The sequence below is a fragment of the Aegilops tauschii genome, chromosome 2, assembly GCF_002575655.3.
Source record: "Aegilops tauschii subsp. strangulata cultivar AL8/78 chromosome 2, Aet v6.0, whole genome shotgun sequence".
NCBI lineage: Eukaryota > Viridiplantae > Streptophyta > Magnoliopsida > Poales > Poaceae > Aegilops > Aegilops tauschii.
In genome coordinates, this window is record NC_053036.3 from 88,620,099 (window position 1) to 88,636,637 (window position 16,539).

Below are 16,539 nucleotides of genomic sequence, written 5' to 3' on the forward strand. Positions count from 1 at the left end.
GCATCCTATACTAAGCAGGTAGGATAGCAGGTAAGGGTAACAACTGTAGCAACAATGACAGGCTATGCATCAGTATAGGATTAACCGAAAGCAGTAACATGCTACACTACTCTAATGCAAGCAGTATAGAGAAGGAATAGGCGATATCTGGTGATCAAGCGGGGGGGGCTTGCCTGGTTGCTCTGGCAAGAAGGAGGGGTCGTCAACTCCGTAGTCGAACTGGGCAGCAGCAGCGTCGGTCTCGTAGTCTACCGGAGAAGGAGAGGGGGAAGAAACAGTAAATACGAAGCAAACAAAGCATCACAAAACATAAGGAGGCAAAACGCGGTGCTAGGTATGCCCTAACGCGGTAGGAGGTGATACCTACGAAGGGGGGGAACATCCGGGAAAGTATTCCCGATGTTTCGCATTTTCGGACAGATGAAACGGAGGGGGAAAGTTGCGAGTTCGATATGTTAGGGATGTGTGGCGGACGAACGGGCAGCATATCCGGATTCGTCTCGTCGTTCTGAGCAACTTTCATGTACAAAGTTTTTCCATCCGAGCTACGGTTTATTTTATATTAAATTTTAAAGATTTAAATCATTTTTAGAATTTAATAATTTAATTTAATTCGAAATTTAATTAATGCATCAGCATGACGTCAGCAGTCAACGTTGACCGTTGACCTAGTCAACCTGACAGGTGGGTCCCACCTGTCAGGGGCTGTTAGCTAATTAACAGTAGTTAATTAGGTTAATTAGTTATTAGGTTAATTAATCTTAATTAGTTAATATTAACAGGGTTAATTAAGTTAATTAATTATCTTTATTATTTATTTACTTATTTTTATTAATTTAATTTATTTATTTTAATCATTTTTTTATTAAAACGTTCTGGGGGTGGGGCCCCCGTGTCATAGGCCCTGTGGGCCTTAACGGGCACGGGCGGTGGTTAACGGGGCGGCGCTGGATGCGGGCGCACGGGCGCGTGCCCGAGGCCACTAGGGGAGGCGGGCTCCGGTGAGCCGTGGGAGCAGCGGCGGATTGGGCCGGCGCGGCGCGGTAGGGCGACGGCGGCGCGAGGCTGCAGCAGCAGCCGTGCAGCAGCGGCGGGAAGGGGAGGCCAGGGGCGCGACGCGGGCGCGGCGAAACTGCGGGCGAGCAGCGCAGCGGCAGAGGAGGCGGGCAGACGCGGGCGGCAGGGGCGCGGCAGGCGCGGGCGAACGACACGGGCGGCGGCTACGCGGGGGACTGCGGGCGCGCGAGCTCGCGCGCAGCCACGGGCGCGAGGCAACCATCAGCGCGGGCCGCGCGGGCGGGGCGCCGCGAGCGCGAGCGCGGGGCAGAGGAGTAAGTGGGAGGGAGGTGCGGTCCTCACGGCGGTTTGTAGGGTTCGGGGCAACGGTGGTCGGGGAGGAGACGGGGACGCGTGCGTCGACGGAGTCGAGGCGGAGGAGCTCCGGGTGGCGGCGAGAAGCGACGGCGGGGTCGTCCTGGGGCGCTGGGCTCGGCGGCAGGCGACGGTTCCTCGGGCGCGCTCGCGCGGGCGAGGTGGGGCTCCGGCGCGGCAAGGGATCGGGCGTGGGGTGCTCGGCGACGATGGAGAACGAGAGGGAGTGGGGGGTCGTGCGGGGCGACGGGGATGGCCGTCGTGGGTTCGTTCCCCCGATCCAGATCTGGATCGGGGAGGGGGAGAGAACGGCGTGGGGGTTGTGTGGGAGCGAGTGGTTGCGGGTGGTAGCGGTTTAGGGTTCGGCCGGGGGTGGGGGGGGTTAGTAGTGGGCAGCTGGGCCGGCCTGGTGGGCCCGGTGAACAGTTGGGCCGAAGCCCAGCGAGGGGGGTGTTGTCCCCCTTTTGCTTTTATTTGTTTTGTCTTTACTTTTTCTTATTTTCTTTTTTTTATTTGTAGTTTCTTTTATTTTATTTTTGTTTTACAAAAATTACCACTAGTGCCTAAATTTGTATTTATCAACAAACTACTGTGCGATTAATCCTTAACCCATAATAAAATAGTTTTAGCATTTTATAAATTCAATAGGCATTTGTTTAATTGTTTTCACTATTGTTTTAATTGTTTTAGAGCCTTTAAATATTTTATCGAAGATTGGTTTCTCCACCATAATTACTTACGATTTATTTGACACAACCCGAACATCTTAGTTCTGATATTTTAAAATTTTACTGTTTGCCTATATTTTAGATTTTAATTTGAATCGTTTTTGAACTAACTCGAGTTATCAACAGTAACCGAGGTGACGTGGCACCATTAGCAGAGGTTTACTGTAGCATGATTATCCGGACGTCACAGAGCCTGCGCACCGGACTGCTGGCATGCCTACCAAAGTTTCACACAGCTACCCGCACGCCTCCCGATGACACTGCGCAGCGAGCACGCCTCCGTCAATTCACACACCTGCTCGCATGCCTCCCCGTCTGCATGCGCGGCGGACTGCTCGCATGCGTCCCGTCAACTCACGCCTTCTCGCACGGCACACGGGTCGCGCGGCGGCACGTATATTGTTTTTCTATTTGGATGATTAATGTTGCCACTTTATTGCTTAACCGAAGCATGGCACGTATCCATTGTTGGTCTAACGGTCACGGTTCGAATAAATAATCCGTTTGGGATATTGGTTCACAATTATTAATAATCTCCCGTTTGTAATTAGATAAAGATTACATCAAAATTGGTCTCAAATTTGACAAAAAAAGTACAATGCCACTTTGTATTGGTGTCCATATGACAACACGATAATTAAGTTTCATGAACTTCAAATAAGTTTTGGATGTACTAGAATTAAAAAATCAAGATTCTCAATGTTTGAAATTTGTTGCACGGGGAGTAAACATGCACCCAGTGAGACACATGTGTTTTTGCAATCCATTTAGGTGCACTGTCACGTGTGCATGTAGCTCAAATTTGATTTTTGCACATTATACCCGTAGAAAATCAATCAATCAATGTACTAAAACGTCTTAATGATCTCTGTGATTTTTTTGAAATTAAAACGTCCCTCCTTTGGTAACATATATGTTCACCGCGGGATAATTAATTTAACATGCATCATAGTTGCGGTGGATTAACGGTGTGTGTGTGTGGGTGTGTGCGTCTGGGGATGGAGGGTGGCTCGCAGTACACTACGAGTTGTGAGCCACCGTGTGGGTTGGCCGTTTTGCTAGGCAAGCCGGTGCCACATCAGAGTCGTGAAATTGTTATTTAAAACATTACACAACCCTTTCATACATAAATGTTTTGGCCACATGCAGTCGATGGTTGTCCTACACAACACTTGATACTCGCGTGTGATGCTTTCTGTGGGCCCGCGAGGTCATCGTCCATCACTTTGACGAACAGCCGGCAGTGAGGTTAATTTGACCAGCAAGGTAGAATCTTTTTTGTTTGTGTTATGGTGGTATATAGTACGCGTCAAAGAGGTGGGAGGGGACTAGCATATATACTATACGTACGCGTCCGTGAACAAGTACACCTCACTCAGTGTCGGGACTTTTTGGTTTCCGAGGCACGTGCCACATCAAAATTGTGATATTGGCTATTCAAACATCACACAACACCTTTTTGGGCCACATGCATATCCTAGCTAGGACACTCACGTGTGACTTTTCCATCTGTGGGCCCACGAGGCCATCGTCGATGCATGCATGCATCACTTTGACCTACATCGGGAGAGGTTAATTAATTTCACCATCGATGAGGGTTCTTTTGGGTTGTACATATATTACGGCAGGAGCATATAGTATGCGGTGAAGAGGGGGGAAGGGGACCATCATATGTAGTATGCTTGATGAACCTCGCTCTGTGTGGGTGCATGGTTTACGGTTTTTGAGGCATGTGGCACATCAAAGTTTTGCATTTTGGGTATTCAACATATATATGTTTGGCCCACATGCAAAGCAGTGGTGGTTGTCCTCTCACACCCACTTAAGCGGTTATCAGGGATATCGATGCTTTCCATCTGTGGGCCTGCTAGGTCCATCACTACTTTTTGCGTGACAACAAGAGAGGTTAATTTGACTTAGGAGGGGATTATTATTTTTGCTCTGGGATGACATCCATGATACAGTTTGAGCACACACACATGCATGTGTACGCATGAATCCCTCCCATCGAGTCGAAGTGGCTAGTACAACGACACATCATGAACCGATCTCGCTCTGTGTGGGGAGCTAGTGTACGATTTTTGACGCACGCGCCACATCAATGTTGTGTATTCAAACATGCATGCATGCATCACCTCCATACATATGCATGTAGTGGTTGCCTTTGAACGGTACACTCCCTCACGTGGTTATCGGCGACAAGCCTATATATTCGCGGTTACCATGGCGGATTCTTCATTTGGTTCGTGTTATCGTAGTATAGGTCATGGTGAGATTTAGACCTTAAGTTTGAGTGCATATACTATGCACGCATGCATGCATGAATCCCCGTCGTTGGCTTGAAGTGTGGTGTAACATACATATGCATCGTCAACCTAACCCTCACTCAGTGTGGGGATTTCTAGTTCGAAATCACGGTGCCACATCAAAGTTGTTCCATTGTTACTCAAAAACACACCTCTCCATACATATGTTTGGGCCACATGCATGGAGTGGTTGTCTTCGGGGACTAGCTACTTGCGTGATTATTGGCGAGCTAGCCCATCTCTAGGGTCGCATGGACGGGCATCACTTTGACCAACAACAAGAGAGAGGTTGTACGACCAAGGTGGATTATTCTTGGTCCGTTTTACGATCCATCTTGGTGAGATATGCCTCTCTAGCCCGCCGACTGAAAGTGTGTGTGTGTTGGGGGGGGGGGGGGGGGTTGCTACTTCGCACTTTCCTAGGTGAACCTCAGTTGGGGGGCATGCATTCATAGCTTAGGATTCCCTTCGTGGCGACACGAGGGGTGGGGATGGGGGCTGCTAGCTAGCTACTTCGCACTTTGCTAGGTGAGCCTCGGTTGGGGGGAGGGGCATGCATTCATAGCTTAGGATTCCCTTCGTGCCGACATGAGGGGGGAGGGTTGCTAGCTACTTTGCACTTTGCTAGGTGAACCTCGGTTGGGGGGCATGCATTCATAGGTTAGGATTCCCTTCGTGCCGACACGAGGGAGGGGGGCTGCTAGCTACTTCGCACTTTGCTAGGTGAACCTTTATCGGTTGGGGGGGCATGCATTCATAGCTTAGGATCCCCTTCGTGCCGACATGAGGGAGGGGGGCTGATAGCTACTTCGCACTTTGCTAGGGTGAACCTCGGTTGGGGGGGCATGCATTCATAGCTTAGGATTCCCTTCGTGCCGACACGAGGGAGGGGGCTGCTAGCTACTTCGCACTTTGCTAGGGTGAACCTCGGTTGGGGGGCATGCATTCATAGCTTAGGATTCCCTTCGTGCCGACACAAGGGAGGGGGCTGCTAGCTACTTCGCACTTTGCTAGGTGAATGAACCTCGGTTGGGGGGCATGCATTCATAGCTTAGGATTCCCTTCGTGCCGACACGAAGGAGGAGGGGGGCTGCTAGCTACTTCGCACTTTGCTAGGTGAACCTCGGTTGGGGGAGGGGGCATGCATTCATAGATTAGGACTCCCAATTCGTGCTGACACGAGGGGGGTGGGGGCAAGCAGTCTCGTGCGCTTTGCGAGAGAGGTGCCGCATCGAAGTTGCATTTGGTATTTGAAAATCAAACCACCCTTTTGATACGTAAATTTGGTCCACATGCAAGTGTGTTCGTGTTTTGACCCTCTCCCGCGTCATTTTTTGCCAAATTTATGAACATTAGACAAGTCGGATGACGCAACAGACACGGTTCACTCAAACTAACCGTGTGCCACGCCGGTGCCCCTATCACGCACACGTCCACACAGTACATTGGGCTCCACGAGGCTCCCCCTCTAAAAAATATCTGCCCGCCTCGAGGGTTTTTCTATTTTGTAACACACGGTTGTTATCTCTGGACCGTGTGTGATGTTTCTTGTTCCCAATCCCGCCTGCATCCCTAGAAAATATATGCCCGCCTTGAGGGTTTTTCTGTTTCATAACACACGGTTGTTATCTCCGGACCGTGTGCGATGCACTATCATCAAAATTTTCAATAGCCCGGTATTTCACTCTCGTGTAGTAAAATTTTCAGTGCCCGTGTCATTTCCTCAAACACCCTGCGCCCCCCTCCACACGCACACACACAACACACAACACACACACACACACACCCACACACCCAAAACCTCCTCGGGCGTGCGCGCGCGCACACACACACACACCCGTCCCTCGCTCGAAACCGTAGCAAGGTCCCCGCTGCCGCCGCCGCAAGGCCTCCATTGTCAACATCTGCCAGTTTGCCTGTGCAGCTTACCCACCGATCTCCATACCCAGGCCGCCCTGAGTTTCTTAGATGAAGCCTGCCAAACGCCCCCTTTCCCACAGATCCCCATCCCCCACTCCAGAGCGTCGCAGCCTAAGCCCGTCTATGCTTCCCGTGGCGCTCGAGGAGTGACTGGCCCAAAAGAGGTGTATAGTGGTCTCTTCGCCCGACGTCGCCGAGGAAGCTGACGACCATTACTGGCGGCAGGCACTCAAGCAGCGGGCTAGAGTATGCGGGCATGTCTCGGCCACCGGCTATGACATCGAGGTCATCGACAGCGACGGCCTGAGGCGGGCTATGTCACAGGTTAAGTGGCCCACCCCCAACCCCTCGGGTTCAACCGCCGTCGATCTCATCCATGGCCTCGCCGCTGATCTCCTCTGGCTCGCTGTCAACAATTTGCCATTCTACATCGCCATGGAGCCCCTTTTGTCATCTCTGAAGGACACGTTCTGCGACGCTGGCTTGGGATCCACAACTTCCAAATCAGACCTCATCGACGGCGACCACAAGGAGGGCACCCTCTCCGGCTCTTCCAAGGGGAAAGAGCCCATCTGCTCTTTGAAGCGGAAAGCGCCCATCTGCGACATCAGGGAGGGCACCCTATAGCCGTGCTCTTCCAAGGGGAAGGAGCCCATCTGCGACAACATGCAGTGCATCCAGGGTCCGTGCTCTTCCCACGGGAACGAGCCCATCTGTGACAAGTGAGGAAACCCACGATTTGTTTTGCCGTGCCTCTTCACAGGAGGGAACCCATGATTTTGTTTTGTCGAGTCCCTTTTGTAGTGTAGTGAGAATATGTCCAGTTTTAATTGCTATATCTGGTTGTTGCAGTATGCCTGGTTTATTTCAGTTGTTCACAATGTGATGCTCTACATGTGCAATTATTTACTGTGAAGTACATTTCATCTATCCAGTTTTAAACATGCCGATAGGAATGCATATATTTGCTTGTTGTTAAGCCTGTTATAGCTAGCATATGCCTCTTTTAAAGTTTTTTGATTGTTCGGTTGTTTGTAGTTAGCATATGTCCAGTTTCAAATGCTATCTTTGGTTGTTCGTAGTATGCCATGTTTATTCCAGTTATTCACAACGTGATGTTGTATATGTGCAAGTATGAATTGTGCAGTTCAATTTCATCAGTACCAGTTTCAACAATACCACTATGAATGACTATATTTGGTTGCTGCATCTTGTAGTTAACACGTCTTTCCATTTTTATTTAACAATAACCAGTGTACTTAGACCGGCACAATACCAGTTTGAATGACTATGTTTGTTTGTTGTTAAATGTTAGGCCTGTTGCAGTTGGCACACATTTCCACTTGTTTTACTATACTAGCGTGCTTAAACCTGCACACTGAAGCTATCTTTTGGAGATTATTTTGTCTGCCATGTATAATTTTGGTTGATGTTTAGCCTGTTGTGCTTAACATGCTTCTCGATGTACCTACACAGGACAATTTTGGGAACGACTGTTGTTTTCCATCAAGGTTAGTTCCATCCCATGGCTTATATCTGCTCACTGTTCAGGATATCGGTAGCTGGTACCATATAGGCCGGCGGCTGATAAGGGACTAATTGGTGAATCAGACTTTTAACTGAATATATCTGCAACCCATTTATCGTTAGGTTAACTAGGGCCATATGTAATATATCTGAGGCTACATAGCAATATGCACTGTACTTAATGTCTAAATATGCAATCCTAGGCTACATAGCAACAAGGAAGAGTGTTACATTAATGTTTAATGATGTCTAGATATACGTAGAAGAGCAGCAGCAGCAGCAACAACAACAACAACAACAACAACAACAACAACAACAACACAGCCCTGTTTGGATACTCAACTTAGCTAGAGGTTAGAGTTAGTTTCTAGCTCATTACTAACCCTGAACTAACTCCATCCAAAGAGTTGTTTGGATGGTAGAGTTAGATTGACAATAAATGCACTAGGAGAACTAGCTCCAATTAGCACCTCTTGGGTTGGATAGTTTTTTTGGGCGGGTTATAGATGCAACTAGCTCAAACTAGCCCTCATGTTTAGATATACTTTAGGGATATTTGAGCCCGAACTAGCTCAAACTAACTATAACCCCTAGATACAGCAGCAGTTAATAAGCCGATAATTTGTAGGAATGCACTAAACTCCTTCCGGCCCATAATATAAGATGTTAATTCATCTAATATGTGAGTATATTGGATGTTATAAGATACTCCCTCCGCTCGTAAATATTTGTCTTTTTAGAGATTGCAAATGGACTACCACATACAGATGTATATAGACATATTATAAAAGAGTGTTGTACTACATCATTGTGCAATTGTTGTTTAGCTTCTAATATTAACTTGGTGCTTTTAGGTACATATGTCATTGGTAAAGATCCACGCTTCGACCCTTTCTGCGTATGGGGCAATGAGATATCGATGAACCAGCATCAAGTGAGGAAGCTGATAAAGATTGTTAGTAAAATGGGTCCAAAGATGGCAATTAAACTATTTGTTTACACTTTATCCAAGACAACAGCGAACTGCAAGATGGTAAGTAAGAACTCTGCAACCTTCTTTTTACTGCCCATAATGAGTTGTGTTAGATGACAATTTCTGAATCTTTTTCCTTTGCAGTGGTTGCCAAAGCGGTTTACTCAAGATTACCTCTCAAACTACATGATTGGTGGGCATGCAAAGGTTAAAGTATTTCTACCAGAACACGATAATTATCTAGATGTTTTTATGAAGACCGTGAAGGATGGGCGGTTGGCCATCACAAGGGGTTGGACTAGAGTCGTGCGTGCCTTCTGCATGGAGGAGGGCACAATATGGGCATTCCGCTTCACCTTGTTCAGCAACCAGAATATATTTCGCCTCTTTCTTTACCGTCTTTAATAGTACAAGTATACAACTGTGGTTCATCATTCTTTATTTGGTTCTTATGTAATTCTTGAACATATGTACCTATGAATCGAATAATGCATTGGTTGTTTGAACCTGATTGATATGAATAAAGCTGTAGCCTACATTCAAATTCAAATTCAAATCTGGTACAATTTGAAATAGCAGCAATTAAATTATGGTGAAAATTACGCTCTCCAGTTTGTTACGTCACACACGGTTGGTAAAACACAAACGTTTGCGATATACACCATAATCCAAGACGGTTCACAGGGAGGAAACATGTGCAAGCATGCACACAGTTGCCGTTTTCAAAGCGTGCGCGATGTCAGACAATATCACAAACGGTGTGGGCAAACTAAACATGTGTGTTAGTTGCCTTATCGTACACGATTCGCAACCATGAACTATTTCTGATGAAGTATGCATCGTAAACGTTGCACTACATAATAGTGTGTGCGATAGTTGTCATGTACGACGATGTTACGACGGTCCGACGTTTCGTAATCCTGTCTGACACTCGTACGACGATTAGCTAATCTTCTTAACAGTGAACCGTTTGTGATGGGTCGTGCATCGTACACGTTCCACAATAGTGAGCCGTTTGTGACGGGCCGCCCATCGTAAACGTAGCACCACAGAATACCGACTGCGATGGCAATGCGAGAAGAAACGAGTAGGAGTACTGTAGGGTCCCTATCCCCGACGGTTTCTGGGTCGTGTGGGAAGGACCCCCTATCGCCCACACTCACTTGGCGACGATTTCAAATGTCGTCGCGGAAAGGGGTTAAAAACCGTTTGTTTAGGACCGACGCGTACCAGTGTAGAATGTAGATAGAATTTGTTTGATTTGATTGAAAATGAGGCTCAAGTAGAATTATTTATGGCATCTCCAACACTGACCCGCAAACCTCCCACAACCATCTGGACCGCGCTGTCTGGACCACGGAAGCCATCCATCGTGATCCTATATCTGTCTGCGGTGCGGTCCAGACGTGTTTTCTCCGGCAAATCAGAGACAAACGTGTCGGGTGGGGGGCTTTGTAGGAGTTCGGACAGGCGAAACGTCGCTCTCTACCCCCTGTCCTACCCAAAAGGAAGGCGGAGCCCGCGCTTTTGTAGCATCATGCACTGTTTCCGTGCCAAAATCCCCCATTCTCTTTTCCATTCCCCGTCGCTCTCCGCCCAATTCACGCTCTTTTCTCCCATCCTCTCCTTCCTTCCGCCGCTGACACATGGAACCGTCGGACAACCTGTTGGAGGTGGAACCGGTAGAGGTGCTAGAGGATCCGAGCATCACGCTCACCCGGAAGATCAGCTCGGCGACGCAGCAAACTCGTTGTGTCAAAGCGAAGGCCACAAAGGAAGAGAAGCTCAAGAAACGATTGGCTGCCGGTGGGCCTAGTGGTGGTGATGGGCATGGAGGTCATGGCGGGCGAGGCGTTCGGCGTGACCGTGGCGGCCGTCGCCAGATAGGTGCACCCACATTACAGACAACGCCATGGAAGGAGTCTTACAAGCCTCCGTACTACAACACCACCAAGCATCTCGGAAGCCCTGCCGGTACGGTCCCTTACATCATCGACGTTAAAGCAGCGCCGCTCTTCTTTGAGTATTCTTTGCTGCAGCTCATCTAGGCGAGGACAGCGGCCGGGGAGCAGATGGGTGCCTGCACGCTGTTCGCTGCAATGCCTAGAGCGGGGGAGCCGGTGTATGACGCTGACAGGGAGATGCTCGACATCATCCATGACGGAGGTGAGGGGGGACGGGGCTATGAGGACGGGCATGTGGAAGACTTGGATCCCACCCAGTCTGACAACTACCAGCATGAGCAGTCCTACACCCAGATGGCCACACAGCAGTCCTACACCCAGATCGGCGATGGCACACAACAACATCATCAACAACAACAACAACATTAGGCCAACGGAGAGCAGTATCCGGAGGAGGAGGAGGAGGAGGACGACGACGACGACGATGGTCCGGATGATACGCCATCGATCCGAACAAGAAGGATAGAGGAGAAAGCTTCAACATGCAGGAGAACGAGCTGTTGTGCGATGCATGGTTGGCCACTAGCATTGATCCGATCCATGGCACAGAGCAAAAGGGCACAACCTTTTGGAGGAACATTCACATATGGTTTCATGAACACAAGCATTTCGCGCCCTACTCCTGCGCGGTCATCCGCAACCGTGAATGGAAGTCCGTCAACCATCGATGGTTATCCAAGAGGCCGTATCCAAGTATTGCGGACACTTGAAGCATCTCATCGCATGGTGGCCTAATGCTGCACAAATCACCGAGCAAGTAAGTTAATCACTAGCCAGATATGCTTTAGTTTTGTTGATCACTAGCCAGGGATGTATTGTTTTATTGCTCACTAGCCGGATATGCATTGTCGACATTGTTCCACTTTGTAGCCTACTCATGCTTGTGTGGTGTACAAGAAGTCGGAGAAGAAGTCCTTCACCGTCATGCATTGTTGGTTGAAATTGAATGGGCAACCGAAGTGGAACCTTTACATTACCAAGACCGTCGCCAAGCCAACGAGGAAGAAACCGGTGATCCTACCGACCCAACACAAGAACCGTCGAAGAAGGTTAGAAGAAATTTATTGGGGGGAGAAGTTGAGGAGGAGAGGGCGAAGCGAGAAGGTGTGGCGGCCGAGCTGACGGAGAGGTTCGAGGACATCTTGGCGAAGACGGAGGAGGCATGTGTGAGGCGCTCAGACATCAAGGAGGAGGAGAAGGCGAAGAGGTTCAAACTGTTGATGGAGGCGATGGACTGGAAGTGCAAGATCGAAGAGAGGAGGACCATGATCAAAGAGAGGAAAGTCGCGCTCGAGGAAAAGAGGGTGAAGATCGCCACCAATGGGGAGGACGCCAAGATGTTGACCTTGCATGTCGACTCTTTGGATGCCGACACAAGAATGATCGTGCAATCTGTCCGCTACCAAATGTTGCAGCGGCAGAAAGAGTTCTTGCCAACGGACTATGAGGACCCGGCGGAGGCGAAGGCGGACGCGGGGGCGAAGTTTCCCTCATGGATCGGTTTTGGCCTTATTTAATCATATTAATATGTTTATGAACTTTTTTGCGGGAAATACTTCCGATCTATTCATCTTCAATCATGGTAGTACAACGAACACTAGAAATAATAAAAATTACATCCAGATCCGTAGACAACCTAGCGACGACTACAAGCACTGAAGCGTGCCGAAGGCGTGCCGCTGTCATCGCCCATCCCTCGCCGGAGCCCGGCAAACCTTGTTGTAGTAGACAGTCGGGAATTCGTCGTGCTAAGGCCCAATAGAACCAACGCACCAGAACAGCAACCGTTGCGGATGAAGAGTGTAGATTAAAAGGATCCAACCTGAAAACACACGAACGACGAACAAATCCGAGCAAACCCATCAAAGACAGATCCGCCGGAGACACACCTCCACATGCCCACCGATGATGCTAGACGCATCACCAGAACGGGGGCTAGGCAGGGAGACCTATATTCCATCTTCAGGGAGCCGCCACCGTCTCGCCTTCCTGAGCAGGACAGAAACCCTAATAAAGCTCAAAAAAAATCTAAAAACAGAGCCCTCCCACCGGCAAGGGCCGAGATCCACTCCGCCTCCATGGCCCTAAGGCCACCAGAGACGGGATGGACCGGCACCGGCGCCGGCGAGACGCAGGGAACCCTAACTTTTTTGGTCTAAAACATGCAATCAGTTTGAGTGAATCAACTAATGACACATTTCACTCTTGCTTTAGAGATACTATGCTTTTTTCGTGATGGAATATGTAAATTCTTTTTGTGGATACGCAAAGATTGTATATCATTGCAGCGATTAGAGAGTAAAGTTAGTAAAGGGACGGCTACACCAATACATGTACGCAAGCTGGTGTGAGGGTCTTGACCGGAGCAGAAGACACGGGGTACTTAGCCCAAGGTTATGTGAAGTCAAAACGATGTAAAACAACTTGGTGCCACACTAAGCAAAATTTGGGGCCTGATGTCCACAAGTTGCACATGCTTCGGTAATTCACACGGGCACACAGTTGAGGAGGCACACACCTGCCCATGCGTGTCGGCAACATGTTTACTTTACAGTCCGCAAACTCGTTTGATCTCCTGCATGGTTTCAAGTTTTTTTTTTTATACTAGTGTAGTGTCAAAAAATGTTTTATATTATGGGAGGAAGGGAGTAGTTTCTAAAACTACTCAATAAATTTGTCGACCGTCGTATCAAGTTTCAGCAATTGAAACTTAGAAAGTTTTAGAAAACTTGTTAAAACGTATTCAAAAGTGTTTTATTTCAAAGCTCTCTCGTCATACAAAACACGAATATACATACGAAACATAACTTGGACAACTTGGACTTTCGGTTTGATATATAACCAATTCAAAACTGAAAGTACAAAAAAAATGGTGTCGGCGCCTCAAGTCGCCCTCCCGCACATGCTTGGCGTATATGCTGTCGGTTTGTAAATCGTGTCAGGTTAGCAGCATAGTGTACTATTGTGATTTGTACTGATCACCATCTCTAATTCATCGCCACCTGATTTCGAGACCGATAACCCATTTATAAATAGAAGAGGAAGCTCAAGGACCGAACACAGCATAGTACTCACTCCGTTCCTAAATATAAGTCTTTATAAAGATTTCACTATAGACCACATACGGATGTATATAGATGCATTTTAATATGTAGATTTACTCATTTTGCTCTGTATGTGGTCCATAGTAAAATCTCTTCAAAAACTTATATTTAAGAACGAGGGACTATATACGTGATCTAAAAAAAAAAGCATAGTATATACTACGTTTTGTAGCTCCTAGCGCTGAGCTATCGTTGCCAGTACGTGTTCCGGGGTGAGCAAATGGCGCCGGCGGCGACGGCCGGTCAGAGACCCACCTCGTCAACAACGGCGTCGGAGGCGGAAGCTAGGACGCCGAGAACCTCCGTCTCATCGACGAGATGACCTCCAACGTGGACGACGTGCAAGAGCGAGTCTTGGCCGAGATCCTCTCCCGGAACGCCGCAACGGAGTACCTCAGGGACTGCGGCGGCCCCATCGACCGCGCCACCTTTCGGGCCATGGTGCCGGTGGTGTCGTACGACGCTCTCAAGCCGTACATCAAGCGCATCGCCAACGGAGACAGGTCGCCCGTCATGTCGACGCACCCCGTCTCCGACTTCCTCACCAGCTCCGGCAACTCCGGCGGCGAGCGCAAGCTGATTCCCAGCACCGCGGAGGAGGGCCGCCGACGCCAGCTTCCCTTCGGCCTCCTTAAGGCAGTCATGAACTTGTAAGTCCACTGATATATACTCAACGTAGCACTCATTTCCATGCAAAGCACAGAGTGATGGTCGTGCTGAATGTGCAGGCACTTCCCTGGGCTTGACAAGGGGAAGGGGCTCTACTTTCTCTTCGTCAAGTCGGAGACCAAGACGCCGGGCGGGCTGACGGCGTGGCCGATGATGACAAGCATTTGCAAGAGCGAGCAGTTCAAGGACCCCTTGCGCGACCACACGAGCCCGAGGGCGGCCGTGCTCTGCGCGGACACGTCCCAGAGCATGTACGCGCAGATAGTATGCGGCCTGTGCCAGCGCCACGACGTGCTCCGCGTCGGCGCCGCCTTCGCCTCCGGCCTGCTGCGCGTCATCCGCTTCCTCCAGCTCAACTGGGAGCAGCTCGCCGCCGACATCGAGGCCGGCACGCTCGCCCCGTGCGCGAGCGACGCGTCGGTGCGCGAGGCGGTCGCCGGCATCCTCCGCCGCCCGGACCCCGAGCTTGCCCGCTTCGTCCGGGACGAGTGCCGCACGGGCGAATGGGCCGGCATCGTCCCGCGCATCTGGCCCAACGCGAGGTACATCGATGCCATCGTCACTAGTGTCAGCAAATAATCCCGTTGAGCTGTTTGTTATCCTCTAGTTTTTTCTTAGCTAAAATAAAGGGCCATGCAGCGTGGAATCTGTTCCCGACTTGGCGTAGTTTCAGACTTTCAGTTAGTTTGTTTAGCTGAGCCGTCACAGGTGGATCGTGGATGGCACGATTGTAAACATGTGACGGCCACACCCTAGCGATCGGGAGGACGTGGGATGGCACGTCCGATCAGCCCGCTCGTGGACCGGGTATCTTGTAGTTTCTGTTCTGAAGCACTTGACTGAATAAGAAGAAGAAAAAAGGCTGCAGAGGTCGAACGCAGCGCAAACACTCGTGTTCTTCGTGTGAGAAAGAGTTAGAACTGATCCTGCAACTACAATTGGCATCAGAGCCTTGTGGTGACCATGTCGGGACATGCATGGTGGATCACGCACGCCGCAGCGCTCCGGCTCGCGCCGGAGGAACACCCCATCGCCGGCTCGTCGGGGACGAAGCCCGACACGGCGCGGTGGGAGAGAGTTGGTCATCCACGAGCGGGTGGTCAGAGATGGCGGCGCGGACGCGATCCCGATGCTGACTCAGACGAACTACGTCGAGTGGTCAATCCTCATGAAGGTACATCTTCAGGCTGCACGGCTGTGGGAAGCCGTCGAGATGGGCGACGCCGATCACCCTGATGATCGTACCACACTGGGCGTCATCCTCCGCGGCGTCCCGCCGGAGATGCTGCGGACGCTGGCGGCAAAGGACTCCGCCAAGGAGGCGTGGGACACCGTCAAGACGCTTCACATGGGCGTCGAGCGCGTGCGCGAGTCACGGGCTCAGGTGCTGCGCCATGATTTCGAAAATCTCTCCTTCAAGGAGGGAGAGACAGTGGAGGACTTCGCGCTTCGCCTCACCGGCCTGATCCGCGATCTTCAGGAACTTGGCGACGACGTCGACGAGATCAAGGCGGTGAGGAAGTTTCTGCGGGTGGTGCCGCCTCGCTACGCCCAGGTAGCCATCTCCATTGAGACTCTTGTTGATCTCAAAACACTGACAATTGAGGAGGTGGCCGGCCGTTTTCTTGCCATCGAGGAGCGCCTCGACCCCGACACCGGCGGCTCCGGCGGCAAGCTGCTCCTCACAAAGGAGGAGTGGCACGAGCGGGAAAGGCAACGGCAATCAGGCGGAGGCTCGTCCGGCGGTGGATCCAAAGGCGGCAAGGGGAAACCCAAGCCGAAGCCTCCCACCGGCGCCGGCGGAGGACAACCTCACGGCGGTGCTCCTAAACGCAAGGGGAACTGCCGCAAGTGCGGCAAGTGGGGCCACTGGGCACGCGAGTGCTACGGCAAGCCCAAGAAGGAGCGCCGCGAGGAGACAAACGTGGCGCAAGTCAAAGAGGTCGAGGAGCCGGGGCTGCTCATGGCGGTGCTCGA

The 16,539-nt window shown here is 50.3% G+C and overlaps 1 protein-coding gene across 1 annotated transcript; it reads left to right on the forward strand.

Moving 5' to 3' along the window:
* Positions 1-13,384: 13,384 nt before the first annotated feature.
* Positions 13,385-16,244, forward strand: LOC109782144 (indole-3-acetic acid-amido synthetase GH3.8-like). Its single transcript, XM_020340739.4, has 2 exons — positions 13,385-14,543; positions 14,622-16,244. Exons 1-2 carry the CDS (start codon positions 14,212-14,214, stop codon positions 15,139-15,141), a joined length of 852 nt encoding a protein of 283 aa, XP_020196328.2. The 5' UTR covers positions 13,385-14,211; the 3' UTR covers positions 15,142-16,244.
* Positions 16,245-16,539: the final 295 nt, after the last annotated feature.

Coding starts and splice junctions, on each gene's coding strand:
- LOC109782144 (XM_020340739.4), top strand. CDS start 14,212: ATGACCTCCAACGTGGACGACGTGCAAGAGCGAGTCTTGGCCGAGATC. Junction 14,544..14,621: donor CTTAAGGCAGTCATGAACTT/GTAAGTCCACTG, acceptor CTGAATGTGCAG/GCACTTCCCTGGGCTTGACA.